Source organism: Montipora foliosa, chromosome 5 (genome assembly GCF_036669935.1).
Source record: "Montipora foliosa isolate CH-2021 chromosome 5, ASM3666993v2, whole genome shotgun sequence".
NCBI classification, from domain to species: domain Eukaryota; kingdom Metazoa; phylum Cnidaria; class Anthozoa; order Scleractinia; family Acroporidae; genus Montipora; species Montipora foliosa.
Window position 1 is genome coordinate 25,378,324 of NC_090873.1, and position 14,370 is coordinate 25,392,693.

The window sequence follows — 14,370 nt, forward strand, 5'->3', positions numbered from 1 at the left end:
GCAAAACATGAAAACGCCTTTTCCATCGGCCAAACGTTTGCTCGATCACCACTCTTGTTTTGGCGTGAGCGTCATTGTAGGCTTCTTGCGCTGCACTTCGTGTTGTTGTGTACGGCGTCATCAAGAATGGGCTGCAAGCGTACCCTCTGTCCCCAAGAAGGACGCCATCGTTGAGCGAACGATGGTTGTTTTGCAAATAAGTGCAAATGTTACTTGTACGGAACACGTGACTATCGTGGGTACTTCCCGGGCCAGCGGGCAACGACATTGGTGAACATTCCTTCAAATTAAACAATATTTTTGTTGAGGTTAGAGATCCCAACATACATAGGGGGTCATATATTTTTTTTGGGTTCGTGTTCGAATTTTCTCGTAAAACTGTTGCGCGTTTTGCGTTAGCATAAAGTCTACTCACCTTCATGGTTGCAGACACCTTGCACATTGATGGAATGAAAACCTTTCCTGTTGACATAACTATTTTCGTGTAGTGAGGGCGCTTGTAATCTGACGTGGGTTCCGTCAACGCATCCAATTACACAAGGAAATCCTCCGCGAAGGTAAAATGCGTTTTTAATTGCGGCACATTCGTCGTTCGTCGAAGGTCACTTGAGAAAGCGGGGCTGTTTCACGATTAAAGCCCGGGAGACATCGGTAATGACTCTGGAAACGGTGGACTTATCCACACCGAAGGTGTCGCCTATGACTTGTAGGATTAATTTCCACTGGCGTACGCGTAAAACCTGAGGGCAATTAAAACTTGATGGAGCGGCGGTAAGGCGTGATTCCGTCGAGTGTTGCGACTGATATCACCGGCAACAAGATTGGTAATAAATAAAATAGACTCTCGTCGAAAGCGGTAACGAGCACGCAGCTCTTAGTCTGTGAAATCGTCGATTTCACACTGATTTCCGGCTCGAAATCTCCTTTCTCGTCGCCTTCTGCGTAAATCACAAAACAACAAGTCCGCCATCTTTATTCCTGATTTAACCGGAGTTTAACAATTTAACCCTGCTCGCTCGAGGTTAGTCTTCACCTTCCGTTGAACAATGCAACTAACCTGCGCTTAAAATTTAACCCAGGGTTAGACCTATTTAACCCTGGGTTTAGACTTAACTCTCTTTCGAACAACCGGGCTGTAGTTAACTTAATTATAAAAAAAGGTAGCATTACTGTGCAGATTAAGTAGTAGCATTACTGATAGAGATTGTGAATGTTACATGATCAACAAACAATCAGTATTAACAATAATATTTCAGCCCAAATAGCTCAGCTTGATGATGGGCCACTGACGTATTTTTTGGGGTGTGTTGCTAAGGATGTCATAGTTAACTAATTTGAGAGAATTTGGCATTATTTTGGTCAGTTTCTAACTTTTGTAAACCAATGACCCTAAATATGACGTCATCATGCCACGCCTATGGTCACGTGACCAATAAAAGAAAACTCTAAATTTGTCTACGTGCCACACAATTTGGCCATTTAATCAGTGACTTCATAATTTGTATTCGGTTTTGCATCCAGCCAAGGATAGTTTTCTTTTTATTTTGAAAAATGTTCTTTTTAGAGAGATAAACGATACTGAAATACCCATAAAATTTTCAAAAAAGATGATTTGAAAAAAATCAATGCTTACCTTTATTCTGTATTTGGAGGTGAAACATGCCATATGAAAAAAAATTAATTCAATTTAATGACCGCCGGAAATTTAGGTTTTTCTCAAACTGGAAGTCAGTTCATTTACGGATGCGCACTTGATCTGAACGAGCGCGAGGAAGGGCGAGGAAAAACCTTGGATGGAAACAACAGTTTGTGCGGTGATTTTTGCTTGTGAGTGGGTTTTCTGGTCAGCTCACTATATGATGACGTCAGTCACCGGAAGTAATATTTCACTTCCCTAGCAACACTCGAAAAATCCGTCCGTGGGCCCTTAAGTGCCAGCTCACTACTTAGTGACTCTACTGAAATTATATCAACTAAAAATAATTGCATTTAAACTTATTGACACTAAGGAAGTACCTGGAGAAAAACCTCTAGACTTAAAAGAGAGTATACTAATTCAACTTAAATTAGTTGCAAGTAATTGCCTCAAGGACATTTTTGAATGCAAAACTGCTTCTCGAAGCCTGTGAATGACGGTCTCGCGTGTTAATGGCAAATGTCTTGCTGTGTATTATGAACGCGATGTCCCTATAAACTCTTTTTTTTGTAAGAGTGACATCTACAGGTTTTAATCTGGGTAATGGCATATGATTCAGTCCATCAATGGGACACCTCTCAGAAGTACAGTAAAGGGTTAAATTTAGCTTATCCCATACTGAATCCATTCATGTAGTTGGATTTTTAATTTTTTGTACATTTGATTAATGCTTTCAGATCTGGCAGTGTCATTCCAAGCTATTTTCGTGGCCAGACTGTTGATTTTGTTGAAAACACAGTAAACAATTTTGCTGGGTAAGTTGATTAATGTCCAGTGTATATAGTATGAATCTAATATGTCAGCCTGCATTGACTGTAAGGTTTTCATTCATTTGTTAATTCTAACCCCTAGCTAACCTGCAGATGGCATTTATACTTGTTGTTTACAAAAACGACGCAGTATATTGTACTCTAATAATAGTATTATAATATAACAGGGCTAAAAACTTAGCAGTCGCCAGGTCACCACTGGCGACTTAACATGTACCATGGCAACTAAAAGTTTGAGGCTTAATTGCCCAATATGGAGCTACAAAACAAAATAATCTGGCCCAATGTATTGCGAAGTACAAAATAAAAATGAAAATCAAATAACAAGTTTTATGATAACATTGGACTACTGTTCAATCAATCAAACTTTATTTAAAGAGGGTAACACATGTAAAATAGTAAAAGAAGTAATAAACAGGGGCACCCAATTTCAATTTTTGGATAATATCTTTTCGGAAGACAATTTGAGATCTTGAATTTTCGGAACATTTGTTGTAAAATTTCTTGCTTGCCTGCCTCTCCTAGGATTTTCGAACATTTTTATTCTAAAAAGGTCACCTACACTGTAGAATTTTCGGGAGCCTTTTTTCTGGCTGAAATTTTCGAAAAGGTAAGTTTTGATCCCTATCATTTTTGGATCACTAGACTTTCAGCAAGGAAATCTGAACAGATGAAAAAGTTTTAGGGCATAAAAATATGCCTATATCTACCCTTTAAATACTAAAATACGTTTAACAATGCTATGTTTAAGTGGTTTTGAACTATATTCTTGTTGGGTGCCCCTGAATAAACTTCTCCAACTCTGATTTCCCTGAATTCTATGAACTTTTGGTTCTTAAGTGGCTTATTCCAAGAGGATGAAACCATTAAAAATTAGAATTTAGACTTTGAATTCAAGGAAAGTGGCCTGGCTGACCAGATGCTCAATGCCACCACAAACGTCCTGAGACATTGTGGAACATTGCTGTGACTGGCAGGTTTCTTTTACAGGTCACAGGTCATTGTTTTACTTATACAGAAAGGATCCTAAACATTCATAATAGCTAACCTTAGGCCTAAAAACTTTTCTTTAGGTTCTCGGCTCGACGGTTCTTTTGAGTTGAAACTAAAAGCTATGAGCATGTTGGTGAAAACAACAAACAATATGGACAAAGTACAACTATAATATTTTAAATAACTTAAAGAAAAACTAGCATACAGATACTTCTTTAGTATGAGCGACAGAGAGAGCGACAGCAAGAGCAAGTTTTATTATCCAAAGGATGAAGAACAGGCCAAAACTGAGCAAAAAAAAGGCCATGTAATAAATAACTTTTATAGTTATTATTCTTGTCTGTTCGGTCATTACAGAGAAATCTCAGACCTCAGCCTTGATGTATTGACCTCGCTATTGCTCAGTCCATACATCAAGGCCTTGGTCTGAGATTTCCCTGTAATGACTTCACTCTCGGTTAATAACTGGACAGTATTTATTTTTGGAAAATGACAACACAAAGTCATCTAAACATGATCATCAATTTTGCTTTTGAAATGTGGCATTTGGGAGCATTCTTTTAAAAATGGCATGCTCACAGACACCCCTAAGAGTGCATAGATGTTATTGAAGTAGTGTGAGGTCTGTACTGGGAAATACTGGTTGGAATCCTTGAGGCGAATTATCCTCAGGGAAAACATTGGACATGTGGCAGCAAAACGAATTTCCAGCTAACAAGGCTTAAAATTTTGTGCCAGACTATCACAGTTTATCTTGCACCACACATCAAACAAGAACGTTCGGTACAGACAAAGCCGAATAGTATTAATCTCATCTTTCAGTGTGCAAGTGAAAGTGCTCTGAACAAAACGTTTGTGTACAAGAAAACCAGAGGCATGACTCATACGCCATAAGAGCATGAACACAAGCTTCGCATCGATAATCTCGATAATCTGGGAGGTACATGTAAAATTTGCACTGGAACTCACATGACTAAATAAAAATTAAACATCTCTGGCATTTTTCTTTTTATGTCAAAGGAAATGAAAACAGAAAATGGGAAAAGTTTGGCAACCTATACATGCTGCAAAATTTGGACAGCTCAGAGAACCAATCAGAATTCTCCTTTTCATCTAGGACCAGTTCTAATAAAGTCAGTTATTCTACTTAAGCCAGCTGCCAACTTCACTCCTTGTTGAAACCCCAGTGTAACCCTTTTTAAACTACATGTACCAACGGCTCAACCTTGTACTGCTTGACCTGTGACCAGTCTAGGGCTCGTGGTGGTTAACTTGTTTTAATTAGCATTCAACTAAGTTCAAGATGTACATTCATATCACTTTTCCTATGTTATATCCAGCACAGGTGTGCGCGTGTCGTTTATTACTTTTTCGGAAATCAGTCATACAGAAACTGTATTGAGATTGACAGGTGACAGGTGAGTTTTTTTGTGAAGAAATAGTCAAGGTATATTGAGTTCACAGAATTATGGGGGTTAATCAGGAAATGGTTACATTTACTACAGTCAATATTTGTGCCCTACTTATTACACATGTACATGTACTGGGATATTGCTTTTTATTTATCCTTTGGATTATGAAAACAAGTTACAACAAGGCATGATACTGTACACAAGAATGTCATCAATACATGTACCCACCAACCAGTCAGTTGGTTGAGCACCAGACTGCCTTGTGCGAGGTTGTGGGATCAAAACTCCAGCCAAACCAACACTCAGGGAATAACTGAGGAGAATGTGCTACCTTTATAATGACAACTGCAAATGGGTAGACTCTCTAGTCTTCTTGGATAAGGATGACAAACTGTTGGCCCTGTCTCACGACCCTTCAATGAACATTTTTAACCACGCTGTTTTACTGTACATAAAAGCAGCCACACACTAGATTTTGCAAAGTTTATGGTAAAGTTAACAGGTGTAATGTAGTCTGTCCTTTGTGGACATATTATTTTCATCGTTGGGAGTCAAATGCATGGAGGTACTAGCTACACCAAGCTGCTCTAAAATCCAAGGGCATAAAAAGATATGATGACAATGATGATGATGATGATGATGATGATATGAAAGGACATGCATCCAGACCCTCGCATTTACATAAAAAATCATCTCAATGACATATATGCACAGGGCTATGGAAACTACTTCACAAGTGCATAAATCTCCATTTCCTCAGCGGAGTACAACAGAACACAAGAATGTCAATCATAACTGCAAAAAAGTGTGAAACAAAAATAATGGCCACTGAAATACTGGTGCCTTAGCATCCAACTCAACATTTCACAATACAGGACACCTCAGCCCATTATAATAACACTTGTAAGTTATGGTTCACTTGCTTCTCAATTTTAGAGCAAAGATAAACAAAGGACTGGCAGAATTACGGAAGGTGAATACTGGTGGGAGCACAAGATTGGCTAAAGCTCTGGAAATGGTATGTAGACTCTGATGAGCTGTCAAACAACTGGCAAATATTTTACCGGAAAGCATGCATTAAACAACTTAAAATTTAACAGCTGTGTCTTGCATGACAGTAATAATAAAGGGCTGCATGCTACATGTACCACTAAAGACAGGGAAGAAGCTTTAAAATTCCATTTATTGCAGAAGACGACATGGGCTTGCAATACAACTGCATGTCCAATAAATATATCTTATGAGATGTTTTGGATTGTAGTATCGCTGAGTAATTTTGCGAGTTGGGCTGTATTTTAATGGTCCACTAGGGCGAGTCAATTACAAACAACGAGAATGTGTACAAACAACCGAGAAAGTGTGACAGATTTGTGTGTGTGGGAAGAGTATCAAGTATTTATGAGTCAATGAATCAATGAGTCATGAGTCGTGAGTCAATGAGTTAGTGCAGTTACCCTAACCCATAAGATTTTAAGCTAAAATTTCAGAGATTGCTTAGGCCTAATCACTGAAACAAGGGCTTAGGCTTAATCAATAAATTATTGCCATATTGATTGTGAGTCTCATTGACTCCTGACTCATTGACTCATTGACTCATTGACCATTTGACTCATAAATCGTGGGACCTCGTGTGGGAAGCACTGGGCAAATGTCAGCACCTAAACTAGTCAAAAAGGTTCTCTACTGTACAATAACCAAGTGTACAATAACTAACTGTACAATATCATAGAACAGATGTACTTGTTTTGTGCATTTTCTGTACACATAATTTATTACTTCTACTCACCCTCTGCTAATCAACTCAAAGCTTCTTCCCATCTCAACAGCGGAAATAAATAATTATTGCTCATGTCACTAGACTCTCTCACTCATCTCTGCAAGGGCAAGCTCTTTTTTTGCTGATAAGAAGCCTTCACTTGTAATTCTTGGAAATGGGATGGGATGTCAAAACTGTATCACAGTGACTCTAGATATCATACCATACAATAACTCTATTTTAGAAAGGGAGCCACAATTAACCTTTTACAGTTTCTAACTTACAGTCATCTAGCTATACCGTAGAGGACAGACCACAACACTGGGAACTCCATGCTGTTAACTCTGTGCAAATATTGTGTGGGTTCTTCTGTGCGTCTCACAGGGTTATGAACTTTGAAGGTTGTGAGACAGGGCCTACGGTTTATTGCCCTTATCCAAGAAGAATAGAAAATCTAACCATTTGCAGATGTCATTGGTTTTTGCAAAGGCACAGGGTTCGTAAGGGTCATGGAAAACCTGGAAAGTCATGGAATTGAAGTATTTCAGTTTCCAGGCCTGGAAAGTCATGGAATTTAATTGTTGGTCATGGAAAGTCATGGAAAATCATAGTTAAGTGTGGTACGGAAATTAGTGCAGGAATGGAAGCAAGGACAAAATAAAAAGCAGGCGAGTTACGTCAGAAAATACCCCAAAAACAAGGACGATTTTGACAATTTTCAAAACGGGCAGCTAAACTTTAGGTCATGGAAAACTGGAAAAAGTCATGGAAAAGGTCATGGAAAGTCATGAAATTTCGAAAAACTCTTAACTTAAAGAGTACGAACCCTGAGGCAGCACTAAAGTTCTCCTCAGGTATTGAGCGTTGTTCCATCCAGAGTTTTTGATCCTGCAACCTCCCACACAGTAGTCCGATGAGCCAACTGGAGGGTGGTTAAACCCATCAGCTGGAACCCTTCCATCTCCCTTTGGAGATGCAGCATAAGGAAGCTCCAGCTACAGCATTTTTAGACAAGATTATCCTTGGCACTCAACCTCTACAGCAGTGGATGGGTGAAACCACTAATGAGGAAACCATCATAACAGACTTCTTCCCTAGTCAGCTGTTTTATAACTTGTTTTTAAAACTCATAAAAAGTTTGTAATTAAAAGTTTAAAATCTCATACCAGTAATTTTATACAATTTTATAAAGCAGCTGACTAGGGTTTCTACACTTTTGTTGTTTCATTGAGTCATGACCAAGAGTGATAAAGGGAGCTAAATGTCTTAAGATGCAACTGGGATCGGCGGGAAAGATGCCAAACATATACTACATTATTTTCTTTTCTCCCTCTGGTTGTTTGTTGGGAACATAAGGTAGAGACATAATTTTCATTAGTTAAAATAATTGCACCCTCATTAAAAAATTCATAAATGAAATCACTTGAGATGACAACACACACAACCTCTGATATATTATACCGACACCCACTTCCTACAGAGTAGGTGGAAACAAAGATCTAGTCCTGATTTTTCTCTGCCGAAGGTCTAGCTTTAATAATGTTGAATTCAATCACTATCCGAGATAAATGAAACAATAATTTTTCAATATTCTGATTTCTTTGTCAAAAGAATTGGACTACCATGCAGGGAGTTTGAACCTTTGGTGGACCAACATTCTTAAAATATAACTAAGGAGAAAGTGCTGCCTTACAGCCTTACAGCCTATTACAGCCTGTTTATGGTTATACACTTGAAAGTCTTCTCTGATAAGGACGATATTAACCTTAGGCCCCGTCTCACAGCCCTCATTTAGTAAATTCTGTAGGATGTTAAAGAACCCAGCATGATTGCAAAGAGTGTTGTGTACTCAGGTCTCAGAAAGGCACATTGTACTGTAATAATTGGAGCCTCACCCAGTTGTGTGACAGCCTCAACATGGTAAAACTTAAATCAATCTGTCAATCAATCAATCAATCAATCAATCAAGTTCAACTTTTGATAACAGGGAAATTGAGAGGTGTGTCCATGGTTCAAGCAACAAGGTGCAATTAAATTTTTCTTGACTTCTCAATTGGATTTATTTCTATTTCTTTTCTAAGGCAAATGATCAAATCAAGGAACTTGGTGGTGAGTAAAAATCACTGTTGCTAATCACTACTTTAATTGAAAAAATTAATAATAATTTTGTTCATTCTTGTTCCGAGGAGAGGCAATTTGTTTGGTCTGCATGGAGAATAAGGAACTCCACGTAACAAGTTCCAAGCTAGGAAGTCCATATTATGTCGACTTTCAGCTTCTCTGCTGACTCTCAGAAATTTTAACAATATCGGTTTGTCATGATTATGGTTACAAAAGCATGCTTTCCTGGGACTGCGTATTTTTAGGATTTACCTGGAGGTTGTCATTCTTGGTGCAGACTGAAGGAACCGCAGCCTCTAGGATGAGAATAAATATTGTCCGGTGTGAATAACTTGCTAGGGTTGCATAGTTTCTGTCACAATTTTTATTGCTTCTTGGGTTCTTAAGCAAAGAAAACATGGATTTTTGCTGCTTTTTATTCATAATGGCTTGAACAGCAGTTCTAAGAGGCACTGCAGCCTATATTTAACTTACTATATTTCAGTACTGTATGGTGCTGCTCCAAAACTAACAAACTTCATCCTTTTGTTACATGCATTTTCAAATGGTGGCAAAATTGCGTTTCCGTTAGTTTCTGTTTCTACTTGTACATGTACACCACCATGTCTGCCATGATGAGCAAACCTTTTACATCTCCAACGACACGAAACTACCAGTATGCAACACCCTTTTCAAATTCAGTATTACAGTGTGGTAATAAAGGGATTTGTTCTCTCCCCACTTCAACATGAATAATTATTCTCCTATGCTAAAAGCTGCTCAGTATGTAAACGGCCATTCCTCTACCTGGGCCCTGGGTCCACAAATTGAATTCTGCATACAACTATATATACTTAATAGTGGGGGCAGCTTCAGTGTCAACTATAAAATAAACTGGTACTAGTGTACAGTGTATTTCAGTACTGTATGGTGCTGCTCCAATTGTTGCGAAGGGGATTGTGCATTTCAAGAGATAGGTGATTACCATTGGTGACTCACGCATGCTACCAAAAAATCTGAGTGTTCTGAATATGAGTCTATCTCATGACCCTCCAGTTACAGTATTTGTTGAGATGCTATAATTTACAGAAGCCTTGTAGAAGCTGGACCATTGGACTAGTGGTAGCTAAGGCATCCGAAAGAGTATTTGGAAGGTCCAACAGTGTAGGTTGGACTTTTGTTAGAACTTGGATTTTCTCTTAGTATCCCCTTTGATTGTTATCATTCTTTGTGTGCAGGGACGCAAGCAAGTATTATCATTATAATCACAGATGGGAGAATTGAAGACATCATACCAGCCACTGATCTGGTTAGAGATTGCATAATGACTATAAATTATAACACCATTAACTACCTAACTGTCAATATTATTATGACCATGAGTGGGCGTCGGATTTCAGACAGCAAATAGTAGACAAGTCATTTAGTGTTGAATTGGCTTTTACCAATCTCATACACAACAGGCGTGAATGGAACAAATGCATAGAGGTTAAGTCGCCCATGGTCCTCAGGGGCTTTTATGGCCGGATATTGATCCTGGGTTCAAGTAGCATGAAGTGACTGAGAGTATTGCTACCCCATCCTCCCACCTCCTTGGACAGGGTGCTAGAATAAGTATTATTATTATTGTTTTATTACATTTCATTAAACTCTGGACCATTTCAATTTTATCAAACAATGGCCGTATTCAGATTGAGTGAGCGATTGAGAATGCTAGTAATGCAATATCTGCGATAAATTCAAAAATTATGTAATAAAAGTGAATAATAATATTTTTATTTGTGTATCTGATTAATAAAGTAGTACTTTTATTAAGAACCAGGGGCATCCAGTGAATGGCTGTCTTACAATTGGTCAAAATTACCTAAAATGGTTTCCACAATGCTTTAAAAGTTCGGGAACAATTACAGAGCTTGTTTGGTGAGTTTGTAGCTGCCCTACATAATATTTATCTGTTCTAGGGGAAATTAAGGTCTGTAAAAATTTTTAGGTGGCTTTTTTTCTCTCTCGAAAGTACTAGCAATCATGACAGATCTGATCGAAAATTTTACATCACATAGTCCTCTTTTCCGTACAAATATGATTCTCACACTGCAAACTTTGGCAAAATTGATAGAAGTTATAAATCTTCAAATCTTTTGCTATTTTCAATATCACAGTTGATTCGTACTAAATTTTAGCATTCTTCAATGTGGACGTAATGTTGTTTTTCCAAATTTCTACTCTTCACTACTTTTCAGACATTTCTAGGAAATCCCCTAGTCAGAAAAATGCCCAAAATCTTAGTGTGCCTCGAAAGTCTGACTTCCAATAATTATTTGATAAGTCTATCCCACCTTCCTTCCTTCCGAACAGATACATATATTTTCCTAAAATTACTAGTTGGGTGTCCCTGTCTCTCACTGTCAAGTTACATGTAAGCATCTCCAGGCAGAATAAATCAAGCACCTACAACAGTAACATGGAAAATAGGTCCGCGATGCGTTCATGAGTGGCTTACGAGCTTTGAGAGTTATTTTATCGACTTCTGGTTGCATTGTTAATATCAGTGGTTGACCTTGGCTTTATCCATGCCTTTCGTCTAGCTGGTGAAGTTTCCGACATCATGATTTTTAGAGCCATACACGGGATCTGAAACACTGTTGTTTGATTGGCCGAGGAAATAAAAAGCTGCGTTTAAGGTGGCTGGAGCCGGTTTCAACAATTTGGAGGGAATGTCTTATTGGAAGGATTAAAAAAATCCCCTGGAGCAGATTCAGATCCACCTTCAAATTTTCCAGTTGGGAAGGTGGCTATGAATCTGCTCCAGAGAATTTTTTCAACTTTGCGTAGAGTTTTATCTTAGCCTGCTTTTCACGCCCCAGCAAAAAAAAAATGGGGGTCACCGAATTCGTTTTTGAGATATACACATTCAAAGGCAAAGTGTAGGGTGTTTTGAGATGGCTCTTTTGTTGCCATGGTAACCCACTACGTCACATCATTTAGCGATTATTGGTGTTTTATTTGGTGCCATAACGCGGTCACGTAAAACAGTTGGGAAGCTTCAACCCCTCCAAATAGTAAAGTTGGTTGAAAGTATTAAAACCCTTGCGAGCCACCTTAATTGCCGTAAGAGCAGCTAAATTTCATTGGCTGTTCCGTTTTTTTTTTTTTTTCATAAAATTTGTCGGCAGTGTTTATTTTGAAACAAAACAAATAAAGAAAAAAAGAAATGAATAAAAGGAACAGAGGTTTCCAAGGGCAGCTGAAAAAAAATACATGGTCAACTCACTTATAAACTTATAAGTTTAAAGGGGAACAGTGACAATAAAATTTATTTACATTATGCTTATATTTAATAATAATATTGTCAATTAAATGACGGAGCAAGGGGATTTAAACTTAATTATTGCTCCAAAGGAGCCCATTTGTTATTTTCCTTGCTGATACCTTAGGTAATTTCCCATTTCTCATTTCCTGTTTTGTTTTCTTTTATCTTTGTTTTTTAGTTTAGGTGGGCTGGCTGAAAATTATTTAATAATTTTTGGCAAATTAGCTACTGCAGTCCTTTCAATGCCTTATTAGTCTTTCACTTATTTCATTATAGACCAAAAAAGCAAGACAAGCTGGAGCCGCAGTTTATGTTATCGGGATTGCAGCTTTTGTCAGAAGTGATGTACGTTCAGTTTTGTCCAGTAAAAGCAGTTTTGTCCAGTAATAATGTTTAATTGTAATAGCTTTGTTTTTTTCTTTCACTGAATGCCATTTACCTGACACAAACTGCGACCATTTCTGTACTTTACAGAGATAGAATTATGAAACCAAAGGTTAAGTTCGTTAATCATACATGCAAAATTTGTAACTCTCATGTACTTCAATTTCCGCATTTCAATCATTTCATATACATATATTCTACATGTATACCTTTCAGTTTGTAAGAACATACGCAAAGTCTACTGTGTCATTAGTGATCTATATGTGGGCTGGCATGCCTTGTTCATCTCAAAACGGTCCACGGATTTTGGACCAAAACGACGTCAGCTGTGTCTGACCTTCAATAGATCATAAGTGAGAACTAATCAAAATGCAGGCATTATTGAGCTTATTATCTAATAGCCCATTTCAGAGTTGCTGCATGCCTCAGTTTCAAAGCGAGTCCTGATGCACAACCATTCAAATGGAAATGAGTTGTGTATTCCCATGCAAATCAAGCTCATTTCCCTTTCAATAGTTGAGCACCAGGAGTCACTTCGAAACCGAGACAAACTGCAACTCGGAAATGCCCTATACACCTTATTCCAAAATGGCCGCCATTTAAATATTCTTTTGTTTTTATTCAAATTAGCCCTTGATGCCTCGTTCTTAAGCTTAAAATACAAAAGAATATTTTATCTTGAATGAGGCAACAAGGGCCAATTTGTATCCGCATAAATCAGCGGCCATTTTGGAATAAGGTGTATTGGGATCATTAAAAACTAGATCATTGGGTAATGCAATTCTAGAGTTTTGATTGGCTTATGGTATATGAGCTACTATACCATGCCCTACAAATATTAGTAAAGCTTAGTTCCCACTGGCGACATAAGGATCATAAGCATAATCATAATCATAAACATAAACATCAGCTTCTTATGTTCTAGTGGGGACTGCCGCTCTAAAAACGTGAAGCTTTTCCTCGAAGCTGGCCGCCATCTTGAAAATGAACCGACCCGAAAGTACTGGTCCTAGACTTTAATTGGCCAAAACACAATGACCCTGTTGCGTCATTACTTTTCTCATTATGTCGTTATGATTTTCGCGTTCCCACTGCAAAGAAAAGCGACATAGTCATAGTCAAAGCCATAATCATAATCATAAGAAAATGGTCGATCATTTTCTCATGTTTATGATTATGTTGATCATAAGGGCGCCTATGATTATGTTTCTGGACGTTCCCACTAAGACATAAGCGACATAACAGCATTATGTTCGTGCTTATGATTATGATTATTATCGTTATGTCGCTAGTGGGAACTAGGCTTAACTGTACGCATCACTTTTTTGTTTTTACAGAATAAAGTAAGGAATATTTATCCATAATTTTTGAGCGTTTTTAATAAAACAATTATTCCACTTGCGCTTGTTGGATATCATCTCATATCCAACACGCGCACGTGGGATAATTGTTAAATAGTTGATAAAAGTGCATGGTCGTTCGTGTTCATACCCACGTGATAGCTTGAACTATCATCAACTACATGACCGTTTGAAGGGGGCTTAACTTCAGTTTGTGAAATTCTGTCTTATTTTACGATCACCTTGTAGCTTGAGCGCTTAGCGAACAAACCGCCACAGTACTTTGTGTTTACTGAACCCAACTACAAATTGTTGAAGAATCTCACCGATGACGTAAGTGTTAATTGACTTGTATTATTTTATTGTAGAGGTTCTGTAATAAAGGGAAACCAAATAAGACGAAACTTGCTCTGCTAATCACAATTCATTACGGTGTTGGCGACTGAATTTCAAAGGGAGCGGCTCATTGAAATCGGGTGGAAACCATAGATAAGGCACCTTTGGTAGCCGAAACACATTCCATGTATGATCCCGTCGCATAGCACCGTTAACTGGACAAGTGGCGAAACCGGAATACCCGCGGGAAAACCCTCAGGTCAAGTTGATAGA

General features: G+C 38.1%; 1 protein-coding gene across 4 annotated transcripts in view; it reads left to right on the top strand.

The window, feature by feature from the left end:
- The first annotated feature begins 322 nt into the window (after positions 1-322).
- LOC138003800 (anthrax toxin receptor 2-like) overlaps positions 323-14,370 on the top strand; it is a 113,234-nt gene continuing 99,186 nt past the window's right edge. For 3 of the 4 annotated variants that reach the window (XM_068850041.1, XM_068850043.1, XM_068850044.1), the window contains exons 1-8: positions 603-771; positions 2,374-2,451; positions 4,800-4,877; positions 5,808-5,889; positions 8,709-8,736; positions 9,966-10,036; positions 12,314-12,382; positions 14,011-14,094. In XM_068850041.1, coding sequence (XP_068706142.1) covers positions 761-771; positions 2,374-2,451; positions 4,800-4,877; positions 5,808-5,889; positions 8,709-8,736; positions 9,966-10,036; positions 12,314-12,382; positions 14,011-14,094 — 501 coding nt within the window. In that variant the 5' untranslated portion in view covers positions 603-760. Of the gene's footprint in view, positions 558-602; positions 772-2,373; positions 2,452-4,799; positions 4,878-5,807; positions 5,890-8,708; positions 8,737-9,965; positions 10,037-12,313; positions 12,383-14,010; positions 14,095-14,370 lie in introns of those variants that run through there. The other variant, XM_068850042.1, reaches the window with a different exon arrangement.